Source organism: Colletes gigas, unplaced genomic scaffold, assembly GCF_013123115.1.
Source record: "Colletes gigas isolate AHSC1104 unplaced genomic scaffold, ASM1312311v1 Colletes_gigas_Sc00008, whole genome shotgun sequence".
NCBI lineage: Eukaryota > Metazoa > Arthropoda > Insecta > Hymenoptera > Colletidae > Colletes > Colletes gigas.
In genome coordinates this window covers 3438183-3463409 of record NW_025106637.1, presented here as the reverse complement: position 1 = coordinate 3463409, position 25227 = coordinate 3438183, and the positions used below count along the sequence as shown (strand labels likewise).

Below are 25227 nucleotides of genomic sequence, written 5' to 3'. Positions count from 1 at the left end.
AATGGGCGACGCGTGACTTTGTGTGGTCGAGAAAGGGTATGAATGGACACTTTTCTGTTCGCAGGGATGGTGGACAGCGGGAGGAGGCATCCGGTGTTGCTGTACATTCACGGCGAGAGCTACGACTGGGGAAGCGGAAACCCGTACAACGGCAGCGTCCTGGCCAGCTACACCGACCAAGTGATCGTCACGATGAACTACCGGCTGGGCGTGCTCGGCTTCCTGAACGCCAACGTGGCGCCTCAGACCCAGGCGAGGGTCGCGAATTACGGTCTGATGGATCAGATCGCGGCGCTGCACTGGGTCAAAGAACACATCGCCCTGTTTGGCGGCGATCCCAACAACGTGACGCTGATGGGCCAAGGGACAGGGGCAGCGTGCGTTCATTTTCTCGCCATCAGCCCGACCGTCATACGAGGTGAGCCGCATCACGCCCGCGTACACGTCGCGCCCGGAAATGAATTCGTCGACGCGCGTCCCCGACGCTTTGGAATATTTTTCAACTGCCAGGGGTGCTTGTAAACGCTCCACGCAGTCACTCCGCGTCTCATCCCCTTCTTCTTCAGCCTTTATTCCGACACAGCAACGCTGAAAAGTTTCCAGCACCTTTCTTTTTTATAATTGCTTCGAGGGTTTGCCTCCTTATCGATGCAATATGACGTTTATTCTTGAATACTGCAAAGCTAATAATATCAAACTATATCTGTAACTATCTATTGACCACTCCTTTTAAAAATAATTTGAAATTGAATCGTCCCGGGGTTAGGTTCATCGAGATGCCGACGAAGACTTTTTGAGGTACAAGTAATTCAAAGGAAGATAGGAGAGTAAAAGGGGATTGGAAAAAAATTTAGTTCCGCGCCAGAGGTGTCTTCTTTCCCCGTCCTCGAGTATGAAGTTCATCCAATTGAAAGCGACATCCGCCAAGCAATCTCGACAATTCACTAGAACGTCGGAAACTTCTGAAACTACGCACATAATACGGCGGAAATACACATTTCATGTCGGTGACTTCGTAGCTGGGCTCTATTCAGACCGAAACTACAAAATTCTATTCCGTATCTTTTTCCCCCCCAGTTTTGGCACACGATATACGCAATCGCCAGACGATTCTTCGATAAAATTCTCATTGTGCACGGTTATCGAAGACCGGGTCGCCGCGCGACAGGTCGCTAAAAATCGTTCAGACCGAGAAATCGTTATCCGATAAGTAACTAGACGCGAAGCCTCTCTTCTCTCAATGCAGGAGTTCAATCCTCTTCGAAGATTCCTGCAGATTCCTTCGATCGTGAACGAGACTGCTAACGAGACTCTCGAAAAGAATCGAAGAGGATACGAGCTTACGTGTGGACGTATAGTGGCGAAATTGATCTGAAAAATTCGAACAAAAATTGGGAATTTTTATGCTCCTCGTTAGAGCATGACAGATGTAAAGTGATGGTCAAATTTAACTGGAAACCTAGTATTTTGGGCTTTCTATGATCATTTATTGAACAAATAAACTTGATAGTTTCATCTGGGTAAATCGATGGAAAATTATACCGAACGGACGCCTTGTTATTGATTTGCACCACTTTTGTATTCTATAAATCGTCTGGAATACATTTCGTTTATACAGTTTAGCACGTCCCTCGGATGGTAAAAGCATTTTCCGAGGAAACGATAAATCAGTGACAGAACAACTCGCGAAAAAAGTAAACAGGATTGCAAGGGTCTCGATAGTTCGATGAATTAGCCTCATCCTGAATTGTTCAGCTTTCGAGTCCCATCTGGTTTGCCTGTCACGCAAAATCTTCCATTTTTCATTCGGGCAAAACACCCAACACCTAATTTTCCCCTTCTTCCTAATGAATTCATGGTCCACCGTTTCCAGGCCCTCAAATAATACCCAAACACGAAAATAAGGGGGCCAAATGTGCCCTTGAATCATCGATAGAGCATCAAAATCGAACTTTTTGTACCAAATTTCAACCCTTTATCTTGTTCGGAAGGGTAGTTACAGGGAAAATTCGGATTATCAAATTTCTGCCTATTTTCCGTGTTTAATCGAGTACGAAAATTACGTAAAAAATCTGGTGCATGGTGGTTATCGAGATACTTGTTTTTCGATTCCATATCTAGAACTCGTGTTTGCATTAAACGTGGAAAATCCATATATTATTCAAAGAAATCCACAATTGGAACGTGGAGATTAATAGAATATAATCATACTGTATAACTTGAACTTTTTATTTTTACTGTGACTCGTTCTCGCCTAAAGAAGCAAACGACGCTAGTCTGACAGAAAGTGCGGCTAGTTCCCGATAATGTATCGCCCTCGATATTGGCCTCCGCCACCCTTCGCGTCTTCATCCCCGTCGATTTTTCGCAGCTTCGTTCGCGGTTAACCGTTCGACTAACAGCGTTCCTGATCGAATTACCCTCGCAGCCCGCGCCACGAGGGTGGAACGAATGGACACGAACGACCGAATAACGGCGAACGAGACCGGCACCCGCGATATTATGCGCGTAGAATGTCGATCCTCCTACCCCCATATGCGCTATCGGAAAATGCTCACCCTCTTTACGGCGGATCCGCGGTCCTCCGCAAAGCTGAAACTTTTTCCGACGTCGCTTCTTCCGTTCGTTTCTTGTCTCGAGACCGTCGACGGCCCCGCGGAATTTCACGTTCAAGCCTGCCGTTTCCGAAAGATATTTCCGGCCGCGACGAGGCTTCCGCCGTGGAAACTGCTGGTGCGAATCTGTCTTGATAAATTATCGAGCACGGGCGAGGGAGAGTCGAAGGGGTGCTAATTGAAGTTATCGAAAGTTATTGATCGAAGCTGCGGGCTCTTCGAGTTCGGGGGAAGATTGTTCTTGCGATCGAGCGATACGAAAGTTATAAATTAGACGTTGGGTTTTACCGCTGAAACAAGAATTGCCCCTCTGAAAATGTTCCAACCGGTTCGGTTCTTGTTATTATTATTTCCAGTGGCTTCACGTTGCTTTTCATTCTCTTGCCAAAGGTATTTTTACGGGGTTTTTCTCGCGACTCGACCATACTGGAAGAGAATCGGCAGACAATTATCTTTGGAACGTGACGATCGTTGAAAAGGACATCCGCCGCGCTTGTTACTTTGAACATCGTTTCCTGCTTAAGATCGATCTTCCCTCCTGTTTCTCGCTGCCTCGAGGTAACCTCACTTCAAATTTCATTAAAAGTCTCGGTCGCTGGTTTCTTCCCTCGATCTGGAAGCAGATTGTGCCCAATGTAACGTTGCACCGTTCAGAACTTCGTTTAATACGAAACGTTAACTGATTCCTCGATACTAAGTTTCCTTCGTTTGATCGTACCTTCGATATTAAGTATTCCCGAGTCGGTATCTGGTTCCCTGAATTATTTTCACGGTAATTTCAAGCCCTGTTTCGAGCAACAACTGAAGGAACAATCCCGTAGAATGGTGCTGTTAAGAGAAAATAAAGCCCGATAAGACTTCGAAACATTAAAAAGTGCACTTGCAGTTACAAGAATCGAGTATCCTACTTTCCTTTATTAAAATTGCAACTTTATCTTCGTAGAATTGTTGCGCCGTTTCGAAAGTTTTATCCTTTCGCGATTAATTTTAGTGGGGATCGTTTATTCTCTCGATAGTTTTTACTCTAGAATTAATTTCACAAAATTAAAAGATCCCAGAATGACAGTGACTGCACTTAATACTATGTGTGTCTCTCGTACGCTTCATATAAGAAAATAATTCTACTTTGTTCCTATTACACATTCTCGTAACACGTTTCGTTCTATATTACGAGACCTTTTTGATCTTAATTAACAACCTCGTTCCATAATAAAAGATAATTATAATATGCTCCACATAAGAAGATAACTTTGACGTTAACAGAGAATTCATGTAATTGTCATAAAACAAATACTGAGAATTGTGTGAATATTATCAAATAATATTCCTTAATTTTCCACTATTTCAATCGTACAACTTGCCAACGGTTTATAATTTTTTAAGGCGCAATAACATCGTGTAATTAATTGCAATTAGAGAACTGTTATAATTTGGTAAGTAAAAGTGTTACACAAATTTGACAATCTATCTTAACGTGACCAATATAATTCTTTTTTAAATTTCTTCTCTCTCTGATAAATTAAATCCAAAGTTTTGGCGCTCGTCGGAACGATCGAGCTCGATGTAGCGCGCGAAGACACGGCAGTTTTGAAATTCGTCATCGCGGAGCAGACACGGTTGTCGTCGAGCGTGCACACCTGCGAAAACTTTCCCTGTTCGATACAGAGACTGATTAATTAAAGACCCTTCCGGGAATCTTCTTTCGTGTACTTTGAAGGATATCTCGCATCGTCCGAAATACGTCTCGGAAAGTTCGCGTCGTTTGTCGGAAGTTCCGACGGAGTTCCCGGAACGATCGGGACGACGACAGATTACAGAGTCCCGTTATAAATCAGGCGGGAGAACTATGCTCGATTCTTCGATGAAAATCGTCATAGCGCGTAATGAAAGATTAATAAGACGAACGGTAACTCGCGAAGTTCGAGGAATTCCAATGCATCGACGATGAAGTTACGCGAAAGTTACGCGGAGATTCTGAATTTGAAACGATAAAAATTCTGCGACGTTTTGTCGTAGAAACCAATCGAATGCACACAGGTTCAACACGATGGAATGAGACAAAAATTAGGAGTTTTCCCCGTGTTACAAGAGATCTATTGTGTATAAAAAAATTTCTGATTAATAAGATTGCTCGAGTAGCGAACAAAATAAATAATCTGACCCGAAATTCTGTGCAGGTCTCTTCAAGAGAGCCATTTTGCTCTCCGGTAGCGCTCTTTCGTCGTGGGCCGTGGTCGAAGATCCCGTCTCGTACGCGCTGAAGCTCGCCAGGGCGGTCAACTGCTCGATCCCCGATGATCTACTGAAGGACAACGAGCTGATCGTCGACTGCCTTCGAGAACGTAGCTTGGAAGAACTGATGCAGGTCGACATACAGCCACCGACCTTCCTCAGCGCTTTTGGACCGAGCGTCGACGGTGTGGTCATCAAGCCAGACTTCCAGAAAGACTTGTTGTCCTACATGGGCCCGGAATTCCAAGGATTCGGGTAAGGGAGTGGAAACACGCAGAATTTTAATGCTGGAAAACTGGAAATCGAATACTCTCTTCCTGGTCAGTGTCAGGATTCGAACAAGCAAACTGTAGATCAAGATTGGACGACTAGTAGCCACGTTTGATTATCACAGTTCCGTCTAAAGCGATTAGATTGATTGTATTTTGTTTTAAACTAAACGACACAAGAGGTCCACATAATTTCCTCCACTTCTTAAGTTCTTGGAAGCCCCTAAACAAGCTAAGAACCTAAACAGTGGAGAGGATTAGGTTGTGCAAGGTTTTCCAAACTCTTTTAGACCAAACCCCTCGCTTGCAACGCATTGCATTCTAAAAAGATCACATTTGGACATTTTCCACTGTTACAAACTTTAAATCAGTGCTTCCTGTTTGATTAAATTTACTTGTCTGAATTACCGTTCCGTTCAGAATGAGAATTGAGACAAGCAAAATGAGACGTTCGAGTTGTAATATCGGGACAACAGCTTCTTCTTCGATTCGTATAATATTTTGTTTAGCGACGCTGCTCAACAATTTTATTGGAGGTAATAGCCAATTATTTAAAGTACTCTTACCAAACCACCGGTGACGTCCTTATCTCTAGGAAGTACTTCCTTAATGTCTTCGTTTCCCGTCTCCCACGACTTTATCGAGGCCCCCTCATTAAATGTAAAGCAGATGCAGAACCTGCTCGATCCACCGCGGACATTAGTGCGGTTCATTAACGGGATTGTAAATGACCCAGCCCAGTTCCGCAAACCCATTACCATATTTGAATTCGAGCACTGGCTATAGTGTTACCAGACAAGCTTCGAACAATAAGTTTTTGCTGTAGTTAACGCGTGGAGCATCTCTATTCGATCGATGTTCCGTTTATTCGTTCTGCTTTACTCCACTTAACGTTTTAACATTTGATGGAAAGTGTACTTAACGTCACACAATATTTCATACACTGCTTGCTAATGATTTATTTATTGTAACCGTTAATCCAAGTATTCGATACTTTTTTTTACGAACAGTATAGAATTATTCAATATTTTTCTGATTATCGATTTGAAAATTGTACAAACTCATTGCAGTCTTAGGTAAGCTTAGATTTAATTAAAATACTTTTCACAAGGATTTCAATTCTCTGCAGTAAATTAACAGTTGATTATTTCGTATTGTTGTTATTATTATCGCAGAACGAATAAATATTTTTCAAATTGTTGGTTACAGGCCGCTTCCGAAAAAGGCTGAACACGGAGCCCCGATCACCAGCAACAACAAATACGATTTATTGTTCGGCGTAACGACCAGCGAGGCTTTGTGGAAATTCGCGGAAAAGGACGTGCAGCAAGGATTCGAGGGCGAAAGACGCGACAGGATCATCAGGACATACGTGAGGAACACCTACGTCTACCATCTCACGGAGATATTTTACACGGTGAATATATTTTCACAGCAGTGAACATTATTTATTTCGAGGCAACACAAGTGTTTTTATTTTTCTATAACCTTAAACAAAACACTGGTCGTTTTGTGTATCGATGATAATATGCAAAGTGATTTATTGGACTATCTAGAACATTAGAAATTATAATTTGAAATGTAGAAGAATTGAAGGTATTTTATTCACGATAAAATGACGAATATTGTTACGCGTGAGCTGAAAAGTAATAATAACAAAAGCGAGTCATAGAGGAGAGAATGCAATTCATTGCGTCTAGCGCCACGTCCCCATGGACGACTTCCGCTTTACGTCCAATTTATCCCCATTATCTGCCCGTTTGTCTCCCACCTGGCAATTTAATTATGCAGAGTATTCTATTAGGGCTGATAAGACTATTAATGTGCATCTACGAGTGCGAATTTTACACGTAATTTCACGTGTGATCTGAATCTTGGAAAAGAAGTTTAATATTGTTTGAAAAGCAATAAAATTGGTGGAAAATTCCAGTAAATTTCAGTAGTTAAACAGCAATTGGTACATGCGCTGTGCAACGAGTAGATAAATAACGGAAGAAAGAGGGGGCGTAAAGTAAAAGATCGTAAATGTTCAGCACGCTAATCGTACAGCCGTGCCGTGTCGTTCATCTTTCCAAAATTCCGATAAACACCGCCGATTTCGACGATTATTTCCCAAGCCATTTTGCATTTATTTTCATAATGCTCTTAGGGAATAATTTGGCAAACATTTGGCGGATCATCGAGTCTCTCGTTGCTTCAATAAAAATATATCGTCCCGTATGTATACGCGTCTAATTATCCATAATCGTAAAACGGTATTTAACCACGAATCGCGCGATAATTGTCCCCCCTCGCGTGATCCGTATCGATGGAGGCCAGAGTTCGTACCGGGAGCCGATTTTCCAAATATTTCCAGGGAAAACGACCAACTCATTCTTTCCCCATTAGTTTCGCGTACCACGTTGCTACAAAAAAACAAATGCAATTAGCTATTTTTTTTATCGGTACGCAAACTTCGCCCGACGATACTCGCGAACGAAATAAAACGAACGTAACGCTGAAACACAAATCCACGTCGAAATCGAAGGAGCAGAAGTTCGTTTGATGGTCGCATTATTACTCTTCGCCGAACTCTTTGGGAACACCGACGACAGTTACAATTGCGCCGCGTTTGTCAAAGCAGAAACGAACGGACGCAGCGTCGCGTGCGAAAAAATTGTCTCGAATAATAAAAACAGCGCACGCTTGATAACACGAGTAACGGGAAACTTTCTCGCGGCGGGTGAATCCCGCCGCATTTGCATTTATCGTTAACAAAATGTGCGGAAACGAACCCCGGTATCAGTTTTCCCATTTCGCCCCGGCTCTTTGAATTCGTTCTACAGTTCGCTGAAATTTCAGTGAAATCCATCGAGTTACATCATAGTTCTCCGACGGTTCTTGTCGAATCTCGTCGGGAACAATCCGTGGTCATGGAAAATCGCTGACGATATTTAAAGAATTGCTTGCCAGGAAAATGAACCGAATATTCAGAAAAACAGTATCATGATTTTTTAAATAAAAGAGAGGTTAAATTTTAATCGACAGCAATATTTCTCTTCTGTTATGTAAAAATATATCTGGAATTTCTTTCGTGAACGAAAATTGTGATTTGGGTGGTGAATCTCTGGGAAGAATATTCCAACCGTGTAGAGCTATATTATATTGTTATTTGTTCATTACTAGGTGGTGAACGAGTATACGGATTGGGAGCGTACAGTCCAGCATCCCGTCAACACGAAGGACGCCTGCGTCCAGGCGCTCAGCGACGCACAATTTGTGGCGCCGTTGGTGCAAACTGGCGATCTATTCACCCTGAGACACACGAAGAAACCAAACAACCCTCATATTGCGCCGACGCCCGAGACAGAGAAAGAACCGATGCCCAAAACGTACTTCTACGTATTCGACTATCAGATGAAAGATGGCGACTATCCTGAGGTAAGTGGTTCTTCAGGCACACGCAACGAGACCAATCGGTTCCTCAAACCCGTGAATATTAACATCGTATTGTCTAAAGTATTTTAACCATCGTCTGACGTCCAAGTTATTACGAAACTTTCGCGTTATGGAACGTTCGACAATTATACTTCCACTTAACAATTGTATCAACGATATTTTGATAACAGTAACCGACTGATAATATTATTATAAACTATGTAATATTATGCACTGATTAATTATACTTCTTATGAAGAACTGTTTTCGAAAAGAACATACAATTTATTTAAAAAACTTATCATGTGTTTTCATAATTCTCAAATTTATGATGTTTTTTAAAGTTTGTTGACCTATGTTGCACATCACAGCACATTACATGACACCTTGATGGTTGATTGCAATAGGCGAATTATTTACAAGACAATACGTTTTGAGTTTGACTATGATGATAATAATAAGCGATTGATAGCATTATCTGGGATCATAATTAGCAGATTCCACTGTACCTGATAGAATGTACTAAATAAAAATTCTCGATAAAACTCAAATAACGCTGTACGCCGACTCGAATAACGTAACTTTTAATTACGTTAAAATTTAAAATATAGCGAAATTAAATGGAAACATCAAAATATAAACATGAAAAGATTAATTATATCTGAAAGCTCCAGAGTTAATTGTACCACTTTTAACGAAACACCCACGGTGTACATTTTTAGGTGGAAATATTAAATTAGTCAAAGAATTAAATATTTATTAATTAATGCCAAGCTCGACAAAATAAATGTACGGTATTTTCATTTAGGACCAATCGTTGTGTCACAGACCGTTACTGTGATTTATATTTTATGATTCAGATACTTTTGCTTGCATAAAGATCGATGAAAAGGTAAATTGTTTATGTGATATAATTAAAAATCAATACTGACTTCGCGGAATGAAATGGTTACTGATTTATTTCGTGTTTCTAGTTCTTCTAACAATTTCCAGTATCAATGATCTGTGGAAAGGATCGCGTAATCGTTGCAGTTCCCCTTCGTTTCACTCGACGTACTTGATCATTGTCGCACGGAATACAGTACCGTAAAATAGGACAGAGACAATTGAATTATCTTTAACGTGTAAATAATCAATGACGAGACGTTTAAAAGTTTGCAGTCGGTTGAAGTACAATGTTTAAAAAACAATAACTTTAACTTACGTTTGAGAATACTTCCATCGACATATTCATAAAACTGGCAACGAGTACTCCGCAAGGCTCTATCGTTTTCTGCAATATAATTAGTATCGATTTTTGCGTTTCCAAAGGTGCTTCGTACCATCGAGCGAAATACCTGAAAAATATTACAACGAGCATCAAACCTACCGAGAAAGTTGCGTTTTCAAGTTTATTCGTAAGTTTATACGTAAACTTGTAACAGAGAAAAATAGAAAGAATTTTATATCCGATCGAACAGTTAAATTTTTATCGTCGTGAACTACCCAACTCTGTAATTAAAGTTTTAATTTCTACTTAACGAGCAACGGGTAAGCAGTCGTTTATCTTTTATTCTTTATTCAAAACTTTTATCTGACTGAGAATTTTGCCCATCTGTAACGTCAAGAGACGAGGAACAGAATGGAAGGTGTAAGCTTTCGCCAGTGGACTTGAGCAACTAAACTAACTTCGAACTTTCGTACCTAGAAACCAATTAAAAACCTTACGCAGGAAGTTGAAACGGGATGGATTTTTTATTTCATTGCGAGACGTTTCTGCAAGCTGATATATGTGTAACATACGAGATATGTAATAGTAATATTTTCAGTAACAAAATGAAAACGAAGAGTGGTGTGGATTTGTCAAGCTTGCTAAGTTGAATCGATTGATATTCCAATGCAATATTGTTGAGGTAATGGCTAGTAAATGTTGCAGGGGAATCACGAACGCAGAAATTTTGAAATTTCATCGTGGTAATGCCAGCTTTTGGTGCTCACGTTTTGTAAAAAATGTCCGAGCTGCAATCTAGGAGCCGTTGTCCCGAATAAATGTTCATGTAAACGAGAAGTATGTTACCACCGGCGTGTAACGTGCAACTGATTGCTTCGACCACATCATCCATAGTTCTCAGGGCCTCGAACATCTAGAAGAACATGAACGAATATTTCGAACTTCTTCCAGTTTGAGTGATTTTTTAATCGAAAATGCAAGCTTACGCGAAGCGTGGTGCACGTAACGACACCTAAAGTCAGTCCAGCTTGTATCACCAGCGAAACGCTATAGTGAGCGACCAGTGTTTTGACGTATCTTCGATTTAAAACAGTTTCGAAATTAAAAAGAGACGTCAAGATGTTGAAAGTATTTCCGATGAAATACGTGGACACATTTGTCTCTAGAAAGTAAATGGCCAATACTAACTCAATGTTTTCGCTGTGAAACTGTACACAGTTAACGATTCTCTCTGACAGGATAGATTTCCGGTGAATACTGTAAACTCGTTGCTCTCCATCTATATGGTCGTCGAATATGTGTTCCAATCGATAACTAAAAGATATAAACAAATACCTAGATGCCTATTCTAAAGGCATCTCGACAAAAATGTAAACTATATATGCTGTATTTTATTATGTGGCATATACTCGCCCCAGAATGCTGAATCTAGCGCACAGGTGAAAGAGTATAGATATGATGACGATGTCGCTGGTCGCCGCCATGTTCACTCCCATTACGACAGACATGATAGTGTGCAATGCGATTGGTACGTAATATTTTCGTTTGTCAACGAGATACTCTCCGCTGTAGATGAACAATCGGGAACGAGATTCTTCCAGAGGCATAATTGTATCGAGTACGCCCGGTGAAAAAATTAACGCCGCGTACAATGCTGCGCCTGCATATACAACGACTGAAACGATTACAAATTTCGATCAAAATAAATATATATCGTGTCGCGTTTGGATGTTCTTTGGAATGAATTTCTGTGAATTAATTTTATTTATTTAACTCGTCTATTCGCCGAATAAAAATAAAAATTTATCGTTGATCTCCTTACCAGCGTAAACGATAATCAACGCCCGTCCCTCCTCCGCGTATCTTTTCAAAACTTTTATGTCTTCGGGTTTCGTTAGCACGGCCCAATCGTGTCTGAGACACTCCAAGAGTTTTAACAACTGTAAGATACAATAATTAACATTAAACCTACAATAAACGGTCAAGTGAATGATTTATATTATTTTGTAAAAAACTGGACAAAATTTGGTATCAAATTCTGGTTAGTTTCCCACGTAAATAGGAAATATATGTGTAGCAAATATGAAAGGAGAGAATCTTCAGTTTCCACTGTCTTAGAACAGTCTAACAACGCGTGTTAAAAATAGTTAATCTTTAGACGCGTGTAGTTCCGAAACTACTAGTGTTTTATCCATTATTAAGGCATTGTTAGCAGCGGTAAACCTTCCTCTTTAAAATGGTTTTTGGTTTTTGACGATCCGACTTCCCGTTTCGGAGATATTGTAATTTATGTGAAGCGACGATTTTTTTAAGATTCTGCTATGGCTCTTCCCGTGTTAAAACGCGTATTGAAATTACTAAAACTTTAATTACTTGCAGTTCCGAAATTATTAATATTTTCTCCATTATTAAGCGATCGTTGGCGGCGGTAAACCTTCCTCTTTGAAGTGGTTTTTGGTTTTTGTCGATCGGACTTTCCGTTTTCGAGATATCGCAATTTATGTAAAAGGTAATTTTTCTTAATTCGACTATCGCTGTCTTCGTCTGGCGCGTCGGACCTCCTTGTCGCACGTTGACCCACTGACCGAGTGAATGAATGACGTCACGTTTACTATTTACTACGGTCACGTGCGGTCAACGGCCTTGACAAGGCCGTAGTAAACAAAGCTTCGGAGCCTTATATCTCCGAAACTAGCCACCGCGTCGACTTGAAACTAAAATCGCTATATCTCCGGAACTAATAACGCTATCGACTCGTACAAACGCTCGTTTTAAAGGGCATTTCATCCCCTATCGAATGATCGCATCACCTACTATAATTTATGTTGTCTTCTATATTTATTTTGAAGTTTACTTTGACGCTACACACCCAAGGAAGTTTCAACAATTCCTATTGATTATACGACTGATGTGCGATAAAACTTTATCACTATTTAATTGAATATGAATATAAATTTGAATACGTTGCCTCGTAAAAGAGAAAAAGAAAGACTGATCATGGGTAGGAATGGGTAAACAGTTAGTGTCGATAGGTTTACTGTTAATGACCGTCGCAATTATTTTTAAACGCAATATTATAATGAATCCCAAATTCGATTAATACAAGCGATAAAATTCCACGCCGAGATTCCTCTTCCGTTTACACATTTATGACGAACTGATTATAATGGTCGTTAAAATTATTATTAGTTACAATCATCGAACGAACAGCGTTTATCAAGAAATTCTTCGCTTAAACATCTACGCGCGTGCATGTTAATTACTATAATTTAATAATCAATCGTGTACACATTCGGGCGTCCATAATTTTATTGTTATTACAATAATTGATTACTTACGCTGTTAGAGTTGTACGAGCAATTGGTAAACTTCACAAAGCAGATCAGACACGTTAATACCGGGGTGAAAACTCTGATTACAAGATCGTAGCTGAACTTCTTCGTTAAAAAGTGGCATAGCTAAAGAAATTTTCTTATTAGCTTTAGTTCCTGTTAAACTTTCGTGTAAAACTAGTTCGAAGAATAAATTTCTTTTTAATCTACACAAGCAGTATTCATTAACAAGTCTACGTTGAAATTATTAAACGGATAATTTCAGTGTCTCAAAAAACACGTCGCTTGGGAAAATAGCTACACATCGAATCAAAAAACAACAGACACAAAATATTGCAATAAAATATAAAAAGTTTAAATTACCTGCGTGATTACCCAGCTCGAAACGTACAGATAAATGAAGATCTTCTTAAGCAACTTCGACCATGAACGTTCATAGGGCCATTGCCCATTGACGAACAAGATAAACTTTGTGATCTGGAAATATCTGTTCCCGAAAACGTCCATCGCGAAAGAAGAACCAGCACGCGTCTGTTCGCTCGAATAATTCGATCCCTGGCTCTGAGATCTGGCTTTAACCATTCCCTTTTACCACGGTCCGATGAATGATTAAAATCGAGTCGCCGTTACAGTTACCCTTACAGTCACCCTTCTCGTCGGAAACAATGTAAAACCGTCCCTCTAATGACACGTCTGATCGAAGTCACGCCAAAGACACCGGTAAATTCCACCGAGCACTTTTAGCCAGAATTTTTTAGCACGAGGATAATCCCAAAGACACAATTACGGCCTTGCGTTTGCATTTTACATAAAGTAAAGTGCAATTCCCGTTTGCACGGGACATAAGTAAAGTAGCAGTAAATGTTGCAGAATTTCTTTTTTTCTCTTTGGCACGATTCGATCGATGATTTTCGACGTAGCGTGGCGAGCCACGGCTCTCAGTTCAGTCGCGACCAGCGTCGTGTGTGGGTGGTTAAACATTTTCTTTGATCGTCGAACTTAGAAACACATTTCTAAAGCAGGAAACACTTTTAAAGTATTCCGAATTATATTTATACAACGATTAAAGTACCAAGTTTCGCGAGACTCGTTGCTTTGGCGTTGAAAACCCGAAACGATTAAATAACTGGCAGCAGAAAGCGGAGAAACGTTTCCACGGAAATTACTTTTCTCTTCGCGAAGTACGTCGTGGGTGGGGATTGGTTACACCCCCCCCCCGTCACCCCGGTAAAATACAGTCTTAAACAATGGATACAAAGTGAGACACGCAGACGATGCTCGGAATGCGTTTATTAAAGGGAAACTTAATTCAATCTCTGAATTACCCTCCGGTTCTGGTCCTGCTACAAAGATACAGCTGCTACAATGGCGTAGATTTTCGTGAAACAATCTGTTATGTGTACTCCAAGAGTGCAATTTCTAATTTTTACAATATCAGTACGTACTGATAAATTTTGTAAAAGCAATGGACAAGTCAGGTAAGTTTCTCTTCATTTATGGCAATGAAATAATTTCTGTTGGTCCCCAAATTCGAGATGTAACGAAAGATGTAAATCAAAGATTAAATAATCAGCCAGGCGAAAATAAAGGATATTGGCTTGCATGCGACTGTTTCGTTGGTTGTTTCGTCGTTGGATTAGAATTTTACAGAGTGAATTTGATAAGACGGAGAAAGACACTTTAGAAAATCTACGTCGCCGGTTTCTTGGGATTCTTTTCGAGCCGTTGAGAATCCACTCATAGTTTAATGAGAAAGAGCTGAATTCCATGGAACTCCATTTTCTCGAGCTCCAGCGAACAAAGTGCGGAAAAGATTTTCCACGTGTAAGATACTTTCCTGCTCCCTTTTCGGTTATGAAATCACGAAAACATGTACGAAACGTTTCTCGAGGAACGCTACACTAAAGTAGTAGTGCTTCGCTATGACACAAATTCATTTAGTTTCCTATTAAATTTCTAAGAACAGGCTTTTATAATCTGTTGATTCTAATATAGTAAGTGTAGCCTCGTCATTATGAAACTTTACATAAAGTCAGACTCGTCAATAACTACATTTATTTACGTATAAGAAGAACTTATATTTCGAAGAAAAATCTACCAAATGTGACTGGCAATTCCACGAAGTTTCCAGTGTAATTTTTCACCGAAGTCTGGCGCAGTCCCACTCGACTGGCAATTGACAGATGCTGTTTTTTAGACAGGTATTGCCAAAGCCCAGAGAGACACCTGTGCAGTCATTGTCGAGCAGTCACGCGTTTCGCATTTGTATGCCACGGCTGTTGCGGAGGAGAAACATTTTTCAAGGTAGATGAAGTTTCTCGTTTCGTTTTGTATGGAGAGAAGGTCGAGACGTGTCGAGGCTGGCCAATTTCCCAACTTTCGAACGCTTTTCGAAATATGCTCCCGCGGGGCTTCAAAATAACTCGAAAATGTGGAATAAAATTGTCTGTACGATGTTCGGTTCTCGAGATAATGCAGGCGATAGTTTTTCATATTTTTTTATTTCCTTCGCAGCGAGGTTGTACAACGAATACCGTGTGCAATCAATTTCTGTGTTTATTTTGCGACTCTGAAAAGTACCAGCGGATGTAACTTGAAAAAAGTAGATTATTCGATGAATATTCCAATGCCTGCAACCGTCGGTTGAATATTTTTTCGATACCGTTCGCTGCTTTGTGACCATCCCACAAAAAAAACAAAAATCTACATTTTTGCCAGGTATAATAGCGACAACGAAATTCAAAATTTCTTGCTAGACTCCACCGGATGACGCATCGTTTGTTTTCGTCAGTGTCCGTTGACTTTGTGTGTGTTTTTACGTGGCGAACACGCAGTGCTTAATTCGCGGCTATTATTTCCCAGTCTCTGCAACCCTGGAGCTTTTAACGTTTAAAAACCGGTACGTTTACCGCTATTATTTCTTCGCGATAGTTTTTCGGGGTAGCTTTCCGAATATTTGCAGGCGTGGAGATGGTTTGCTGCAAACATTGTTGACGTTGTTTTAGCGGAAAGGGAGAAGCGATCAACCGAAACCGAGTGCAAATTGCATTTACGACCGATCAATTTTTTTGTCACGAAACACAAAAGCTCCGCCCGGAATATTTTGATCGCTGTTCGTTCCGAACAATGTTTCCTTCCAAATGGACGATTTAAGTGGTAAGTTGTCAAAATGTTTGCGATTTAGATTCTTTTTTTTTTTACCGATAAAACAATGATTACGAAACAACAGAGCGTTGAACGTTAAGAATGCCAATAAACGCGACGAAGTTTTTCATACCGAATGGTTCATCGAGCGGAAAAACAAGGGCATCAATTTTATTTCTGACAATTCGCCGCGGCAGAAGAAATATTCGTTTCGCCGGCGCTCGACAGAAATGCAACACGGGACGCGACGTTTATTGTAACCTTTCCAATAATTTGTAAACCAATGCAGCCGCAATCGGTCGACCATTTAACAATATTCATCGCCGCCGACTGTGACACTGAATAATTTACATACATCGTGCGTATTGTTAAATACATTCACGCACCCGTATGTAAACACGATTATCATTTCTGTCAAACAGCGACATACTATGGGGCCTGAAATTCTCGAAGTCAATATCGAGGACGGGTTGGCAAAATATGCATTAACTGCACGCAGCGCTATAATAACGATGCGTGCGACGAAATTGGAAAAAAAGAGAGAAATGTGTTCCCCTTTGCATAGTAATCGTACAGCCATCCCATTGAAATAAATATAAAACGATAATATATATTATTTAGACATCGAATAACTTATATTATTTTCCTGTAATGGGAAAAATTCACATTTCACATTTTGGTAACCGAGTATGATAATTTACCAGGTACAATTAATAAAGAATTGTAATTTTCTCAGCTTTATTGGACTTACAACGGTTTAGAAATAGTCTGTTCGATTTGATAACACACGGAATTCCTGTAATGCTTAAATGAAACAAATATTGAATATTTTGTAAAACGTTCTGACCGTGCATAAGCCTTCATTAAAACAAAAAGCAAACGAATAGAATATACAACACGTGTTACTCGGTGGTAAAACACGAGGCGTCTATTGACGCTGTTAATCTGATATACAGCGTTGAAAACATACTCGAACTAATCTCTAAAAGAAAAATAAAACACATACACACACACAGCAGCACCAATTTGCAGGCTCCTATTTGTTTACAATATTTTATCGGATAAACAAACCAACTGGACCACGGCAATTAGCAACGCTTGGATAAAACGTGTTATGAGAGAATCGTCGCGATATAATGCATGTATTTTAACTGACAATAGATCGCGAATTAGATTTTAGAAGATCGCAAACCGTTGGCTGCAAATTAATTTCGCGTGAATCTAATCCATCGAATGATATAAGACAATTATTTCTAGATTATGCAACGAGTACCATATTTCGTAAATAAATGTTGCGTTACGCGTAGTAAAAGGAAATGTTGAATCAGAATTATTCAGCGTATAAAATTAGCAAATAATATGTCTGTCATTGTCACGCGTACAATGTAAAAAAACACAAAGTCGAACTGAATATTCACGCGGCGATCCAATATTTATTCATTTTGATTGACGGAGTTGTTTTATTGGTCAAACATGATGTACCGTTTAGAGAAAGTCTCTGGTAAAAATAAAAGTTATATTTATCACAATTTGTGAAACAAACAACAGCAATACAGTTTTCATTTATCCATTACAGGAATTCTCCCAAACAACCGTGTTCTATTTATTCAAATATTTTCCACCATTTGTTTTGAGACTTTTTCTCATGGGGAAAATTTTAATGGGAGATTCTAGTGGCCAAAATAAGATGAAAATCAAGAATACCAATTTGTTGAATGTAGAACAGCCATTTATCCACATACTCGAATTTTTTTCACGAAAGTGCATAGGAATTCGAGGGTGTGTCTATTCACCAAAAATGATTGTAGTCGACCCCTACAACTGAAAATAATTTTTTCAGAACGATTTGAAAAAATTTTTTTTCGCCCTAAAATTTCAGGGAAACATATCTGTAATATGGTCAGACATTTCAGTAAGGAATTTTTTTCTGGAAAGTGCGTAGGAATTCGGGGGTATGTCTATTCACTAAAAATGATTGTAATTGACCCCTGCACCTAAACATAATTTTTCCAGAACGATTTGAAATTTTTTAATAACTTGTTAACGAAGCCACAATCAAGAAATTGATATTCCTGATTTTCATCTTATTTTGGCCTCTAGAATCTCCCATCAAAATGTTTCCCAGGATCAAACATCCTATATGTAAGAATAGTAGCATCTAATTACATATGTTGCGTGCAAATATGTTCGATGAGAGAAATTAGCGGAACCGTAAAAATTGCTGTTTGGAAATGTGGTTGTGCTTTCGTGGGTTCGCGAATTAGAAAATAATTAAACCCATTAGACATTGCTGCCGTCGATTATAAACGACAGACAGCAACAAGTGGTCAGTAAAGAAGTTGGGATCGATACGATGGCAATACCTACACGAAGGTGCACGAGGCGAGCCTACGTATGATGACACAGACGAGGTATACGAGTGGACCTTTCACCTTTTGGACTTTCGTGGCCCAATCTGACTGTCATACTCTTGTCATGGATGGCGGTCAGTTGAGAAACTATTCGCTGAATTAGTATTGATTGCAAGGGATTGAAATTCATTTCTAAATCTCTTAGTAACGTTGCAAGTGACACGAAAATGGTAATGAGGTGTCGAGACCCCAGAAAAATGACCCGAAAAAATACATTGGGTGAAAGATCAACCTCGTCTGTGATGACGAGTCTCTTGATACGTTTTTGTTTGCGGTCGATTGAATGGCCACAAGCCAGTCAACCTCAACATACGTATGTTCGAACGTGGCGGATGTAAGGTTCGTGTAACTGGAACACGTTCAACCAATGACAAGCAAAGTCTGACGAAGGGAGACGTGTATTTCACCCTTGTAGCGCGACGCATAAATAATTCCGTAGGTTTTTATCTCGGCTCCCTTATAGCGCATCATTACGACATTATTGTGCTGGGAAATTCTACACGCGGTGTTGCATTTAGATAATCGTGGCTGTTTGTTTCCACACGCGGGGGCGTTGGGAAAAAAATTTCTTCGCGACAGTTTCGTAGAGCTTGCCAGTCAGGCGTGGCACGCTGATAACAGCGCGATATTAGGCTCGTTTCAATCAGAGATGGTCAAACTTTTATCGAACGATTATTTTTACGACATTTTAATAATCTGAAAATCAAATCAAATATTTGAAAAAATTTGAGAAAAGTTAAATGGAGCGTTACTGTATTCTATAATATAATTTTTAGCGTTCCACAGAGTGAGACAAATCACATCGTTGTCTCTCGCGACTATTAAAATTGTTGGAATAATTTTTCATAGCCGGTGACCTGTGAGGTTCTCCTAAAATTGAGCTGTAAACTGAACGATCGCGGCAAGGATGCAAATTAGCGTTCTACGTACCGGAAGGAAAGATAAAATTCTCCGTCGTAACAATAATCCCAGCATCCACGGAATATTAACCCATTCGGAGAGGCAGAGAGCGTCACGGTTGACGATAATCATGGATAATCATCCGCGCTTGGTCCCCGGAATTGCGTCGTTTCGAAAGGCAATAGCGGTCAACCTAACGACCCCAACGAAACTACAGAACTCGTAGCTCGTATCGGCGGCTAATAATTGGAACATCGCCGCTCCTATAAATCTCCCGCAGCTCGACCGTGCTCGAAGGGTGATCGAGGATCGCTTGATTTGTCCAACGGGTACCATCCGGTCGCAACTTTCCGTCAGCTTCCGGCTGAACGAGTTCAAGTACGGACCGAATATGAATCGCCGCGAACGAACGCGTACGGCAGCGGAATAAACTTTGAAATGAGTTTAAAACTCCTGGATTGTTGGGCGAACTGTTGGCAGATTTGTTATCCACCGCCAAAGGAGGGGTGTGAGTGGGGGGGAGGGGAGGGTGGGGGCGGTCGGATGCGGTCAGAATCCCGTTCGCAAGACGGCCGCCGGGTTGGTTAATCTTGGGGAAATTATATTTGCGTCTGTGCGCGCTGTCTGCAAAATAAACCACCCGCAATTGCCTTGGTTTAATTGCGTATAACCATGGCGATGGCTGTGGGTGGAGTAAATGGTCTTTGCGGCGTAAATCTTCCCTCCGCAGATACTCTTCTTCTTATAAGACGCACTTCTTACTCTCCTAATATTTATCTGAAAACTTACGAGTCATCGTTGAAACCAGTGGTTCTTATCCCGTGGTCCCCAAGAGGTAGATGGATTCAGGGGGACCTGGAAACTTTAAATATCTATTTTCGTTGCTTGCGTTATGCCTGAAAATATCAACTTTAACTTCTCGATGCTTCGATGTCGCGATAGCTATTGGATTTTAATTATGCAAGAATTTCTCAGTGATGAGGATGAACACCGAGAATTTGTGTTGTAGATCGAACCTTTGCATTTACCTGAAATGAAACTGCAAACAGTAACGTTTATCCGTAATTACGTTTCGTTGTCGCGGCATCTATTCGAAGCCTCCGGCCCGCGAAATCACGCGTGTACACGCCTAGGGTATGGGAGCAACGTGCAATAAAATTTGTCCATAATTACACACCGCGCTGAATAAATAATTCGAATGGCACATTATTATCGCTGATTACGAACATCGTTACGAAATATTGGGTAAGCTACAGCCGATGGGAAGCTCCCAGATGCATCGAGAGCTCACCTTGCGGCCCACTGCATCGTAAACATCGTGCGTCCGTGGTATCGGTTATTGATATTTAAATAACTGTATTCGTACTTTGTCAGATATTAATAATGTTAATGCGCGGAGTATTTATGGCCAACCGATGTAATATCGAATTACGTTACGCATATTGTCACCGATCGGTGAAAATTGAATAGGTTGAATGAGCCACGCTAAAGATGTACTGCATAAGGATTCACCTCGAAAATATATACAATCGTGGGCAAAATTTAGTTTGGTTTAAATAATATTACCAAATTGAAGTATTTTAGGCGATGCACTCTGTCGAATCGTTCGTTACGTTCTGTTCAATTTTTTGTTTAATTACAAGCTACGTATGAAACTAGACTTCGACCAGTTAATTATAGAAATTAATGAATCGTTCGATCGTTGAAGTCTCTTAGCTGGTTCTTGTTTACCGTAATTTAGACAATCTTTTTCCCCGACTGTTCCCGCGTTACTTGTGGATCGTAACAGCAATAAGGGGAAAGAATTAATCAAAATAGGAATCGATACAGAGGCGTCGAAAATAATAAAGACGTTGGCCGTGCAGCGTCCCTTGCAGTCCGTTACTCCAGCGCTGCCCATTAAGACTCAATTCCGATTCCAATTTGTGCTAAATTGTTTGCAGAAGCGATCGTCCTTTCTGCTGCTGTTTGCCAACTCCCCCAACCTCTTATCCCGCCCCTCCTCGTCGTCTTCCGTCCGTCGAACAAATTCTGGACCGTCTATGTGCTATAATAGGAAAATTGTTCGATTATTGTCGAGAGACTGCAGAAACGGCGAATCGGAAACGACTTCGGGCTGGAAAACATAATTCCCGGAACGTCGCCTGGAATATTCATAACTAAATCCGTCGTTCAGCTTCGACCAATGGAATTATTCTTAATCAACGAATAACTTTCGCGAGACATATTTTAGCAATTCTTTCATTCCAACGAAAGACTAAGGAAAATGAGTGGGTGTTCGGCCACCCCTGGGAAAAATTTTAATGAGAGATTCTAGAGACCATAATAAGACGAAAATCAAGAATACCAATTTGTTGATTGAAGCTTCGTTAAACTTAATTAAAAAGAATTGTTAAGAATTATTAATATAATTTGTCTATCTTCTCGAATTTTTTTCTAGGAAGTGGATAGGATTTCGAGGGTGTATATAATCACCAAAAATGACTGCAATTGAATCCCGCAACCAAAAATAATTTTTTTAAAATGATTTGAAATATTTTAATTTTGTCGAAAAATTTCACACGTTCTCGAATTTTTTTCTAGAAAGTGGGTAGGATTTCGGGGGTATGTCTATCCACCAAAAATGATTGGAATTGGTCCCTAGAGCTGAGAATAATTTTTTCAGAACGATTTGAAAAAATTTTTTTCCGCCCTAAAATTTCAGGGAAAGATATCTGTAATATGGTCAGACATTACGTTTTCGGTAAGGAATTTTTTTCTCGAATATACGTAGGAATTCTGGGGTATGTCTATTAACCAAAAATGATTGTAATTGACCCCTAGAACTGAAGATAATTTTTTCAAAACGATTTGAAGAAATTTTTTTTCGCCCTAAAATTTCAGAAATTCATTTAAGAAATTTAGAAAAATATGTGAAGGTGTATCATAATTTAGTGTTAAGTTACGTAATTTCTATTACTGGGTAATGAGAGTTGTTCTCGACTGTTGTCTGGGGGCCAAAAATTGCAATGTTTGTTGCAAGGAGCCTGTCGTGAAAAGAATTCGCCGACAGGCGTGAAAATTGTGGGGCAAATAAAGAGGGTAGATTTGCGGTCGAACGGTGGCGCGTTGTTGCATACTTGGGAAAAATGTGGAGGGCGCGCGTGCCGAACGTGTAAGCGCGTTCACTATTGATAAACTCGGCTGTGAATGCTGCAGCCGCTGTTTATACATGATGAATCATGTAGAACGCGCACATGCTAGACATTTCGCGTATACATGTCGTGTGCACGCAGCGTACGCAAGAATTCACTAATGCGAGTTTTGGGATCGATAATGGTGAATTATAAATACCTGCACGTTCAAAATAACCTAGTAAAATATACTTCCTTGATAATAAAAGCAATACAACTAACTGTATACTTTCTTGACAAAATATATTTTCTTTAAGAACACAGAGTATTATCTCAAATATTTTTAAATATAATCGCTCGTATTTTACTCCAACGCCATTATTACCGCCGTTCCTAATTGAATCTAACTAATAAAGATTCTAAAAAATAATTATCGAATCCCTGAACGCGGTCTACGTTTACAATGAAACGCTTGAACCTATTGAAGTTATCGCGTAAATTGGAAATTTAATTAGTTTTCGGAATAACGTCGATTCGTAATCTACCCCGCGCCTATTTCCAATTCGACGGTGTTTATTGATCGTAATTCCGTTATGAATTAAATTCCCGATTTCATTGCTTACGGCGCTCAATTCCCCGGAACGACAAAAACAAGAGAGCCAACGTCTAAAACAAAGAGAACAAACTCCACCCTCGTCATTATTTTCGCGTTCCCGCGTCTTTCATTGTATCGCGCGCACGCCGAATCTTTTAAACGCAAATAATCGCCGCGACGGGGCAACGACACGTAGCGTTTCTCCTTTTTCACGGGGAGGGGGGCACAGAATGCACTTTCGCGAAGCAACCTACTTCGAAACGAATTTATTGGCCCTTTAAGGCAGCATCGTCGAGTCTGTTCCGCTATTTGCTGGACTTTTGTCAGGTCAAGCGATTCAACTCGAATCGATTCGATTCGAGCTTACACGACTTTTCCTTTTGTCTGGCTCGAAGCGAGCGCAGTGCCCCGATCGATTTGTATTTCCTTCCCCTGAAAGCTGCACAGTGACTTTGACGAGAACGAATTCACCTTTTCCAGCGAACTCGGGGGACTGATAATTAACGCCCCCTATATTAAAACTCATTGTTTTATAATACGCAGCCGGAACAATACAGAGTTCGTTAGGCTAGTTCTTTGGGAAAATTGAACCATCGATTTAAAGTTCTAGATTTAGTACTAAAATATTGTTTTAAAAAGGATCACGATGAACGAGTTATTGTAATTTCTAGAAAAAAAGACAGACTAATTTTACTTTTGGATAAATTTCTGAATACTTTTATGCATTCCTTGATGTCTGACGTGTACATTTTCATTTAGAAACGACTGGTATGCTGAATCATGTGCATCTCTGTTAATTCACAGATTTCTAGCTGCTCTGTTTTAGAGACAGTTGAATTTAAGGGGTTCCCTTCCCCCGATTATTATAGTTCGCTGAATCGATGTTTCACTGGAACAACAAAAGAAGTTGAAGAGTTACGATTTGGGTGATAGGGTACGCATTAGGTAACTCTTCCCTGTATTTTGCGCCGGCAGAAGCGAACGGAACGGAAAGAGAAATGGCGCGCGATCGAAGCTGTTTCTGCGCCGATAGATTTCGGACATCGATTCGCAATGTCCGATGGTATCGGCGGAAAGGCCTCGCAAATCTCCCGAAACGATCTTCCGGACGAATTTTGTTCCTGGTGGAATCGATCGGATCCATTCACAGCGTCAGCTTTCACTTTGGCCGCGGATTACAAGAGGCTTTCTCCAAGAAAGCCTTTACGAATTCGTGGGGGGGGAAGGGCTTACCCTTCTCACGAACACGCTCGCTATTTTCCAGCGAGGTTCGTCGCTTTTCACCGCCACGGGTTCCCCCGTTCCCAACGAATCGCTTTCGGGGGAAACTCTTTCCCGCCGATCTTCTGATAACGATTACCGCGACCGAAATCGCGGTAATCCGCGAGGTCTCGGGGAACAAAAACAAGTCGCGTTTCTATCCCACGCTGGTCCGGAAAAGCTGTCAATTTTTGTGGCTCTTTGCTTCGTAGATATTAAAACACATAGTTGTGTAAACTTTTGCAGCCACGGTGAATAAAGTCGTTAGACGAAAATAAAAATAAGAGTAAAAAAAATGTCCACTATTCGTCGTTCGGTTAATTTTCCAAACGAATCGAATATACATACGTATCGCGTGTGTTTGATCGTAAATTAGACAGCCATGCCGCATTAAGTTAATCACGTAGCTTCGAATCATTATACTTGTAAACACCTTTATCCATATTTATTGCTCGCTTTAACGATTCATTCCACCGACGATATATTAATCACGGACTACTGTAAAATATCGTGGAAATTGAATTAACGATCGCGCGAAATTATTCGTCAACGATTGTCGTTAATTGCGTAGCAAAAACCGTGGAAGTATTGAACGCGTTGACGTCGAATAAGGTATTTAGGAAGATTACGGAGACGGGATCCAACGAAGCGGGACTTATAAACTCCGGCTAGAATGCAGTACGTGCAGATTCAAGTTTCGAAACAGTTACGAGCATGGCTTACAATGTG

At 40.3% G+C, this 25227-nt stretch overlaps 1 protein-coding gene across 1 annotated transcript in view; it reads left to right on the top strand.

The window, feature by feature from the left end:
- Positions 1-25227, top strand: part of LOC122396981 (neuroligin-4, X-linked-like) — a 273670-nt gene that overhangs the window by 155424 nt on the left and 93019 nt on the right. Inside the window, exons 3-6 of the mRNA XM_043395780.1 lie at positions 65-418; positions 4793-5102; positions 6326-6533; positions 8282-8536. Of these exons, the coding sequence (XP_043251715.1) occupies positions 65-418; positions 4793-5102; positions 6326-6533; positions 8282-8536 (1127 nt within the window). The remainder of the gene's footprint in view (positions 1-64; positions 419-4792; positions 5103-6325; positions 6534-8281; positions 8537-25227) is intronic.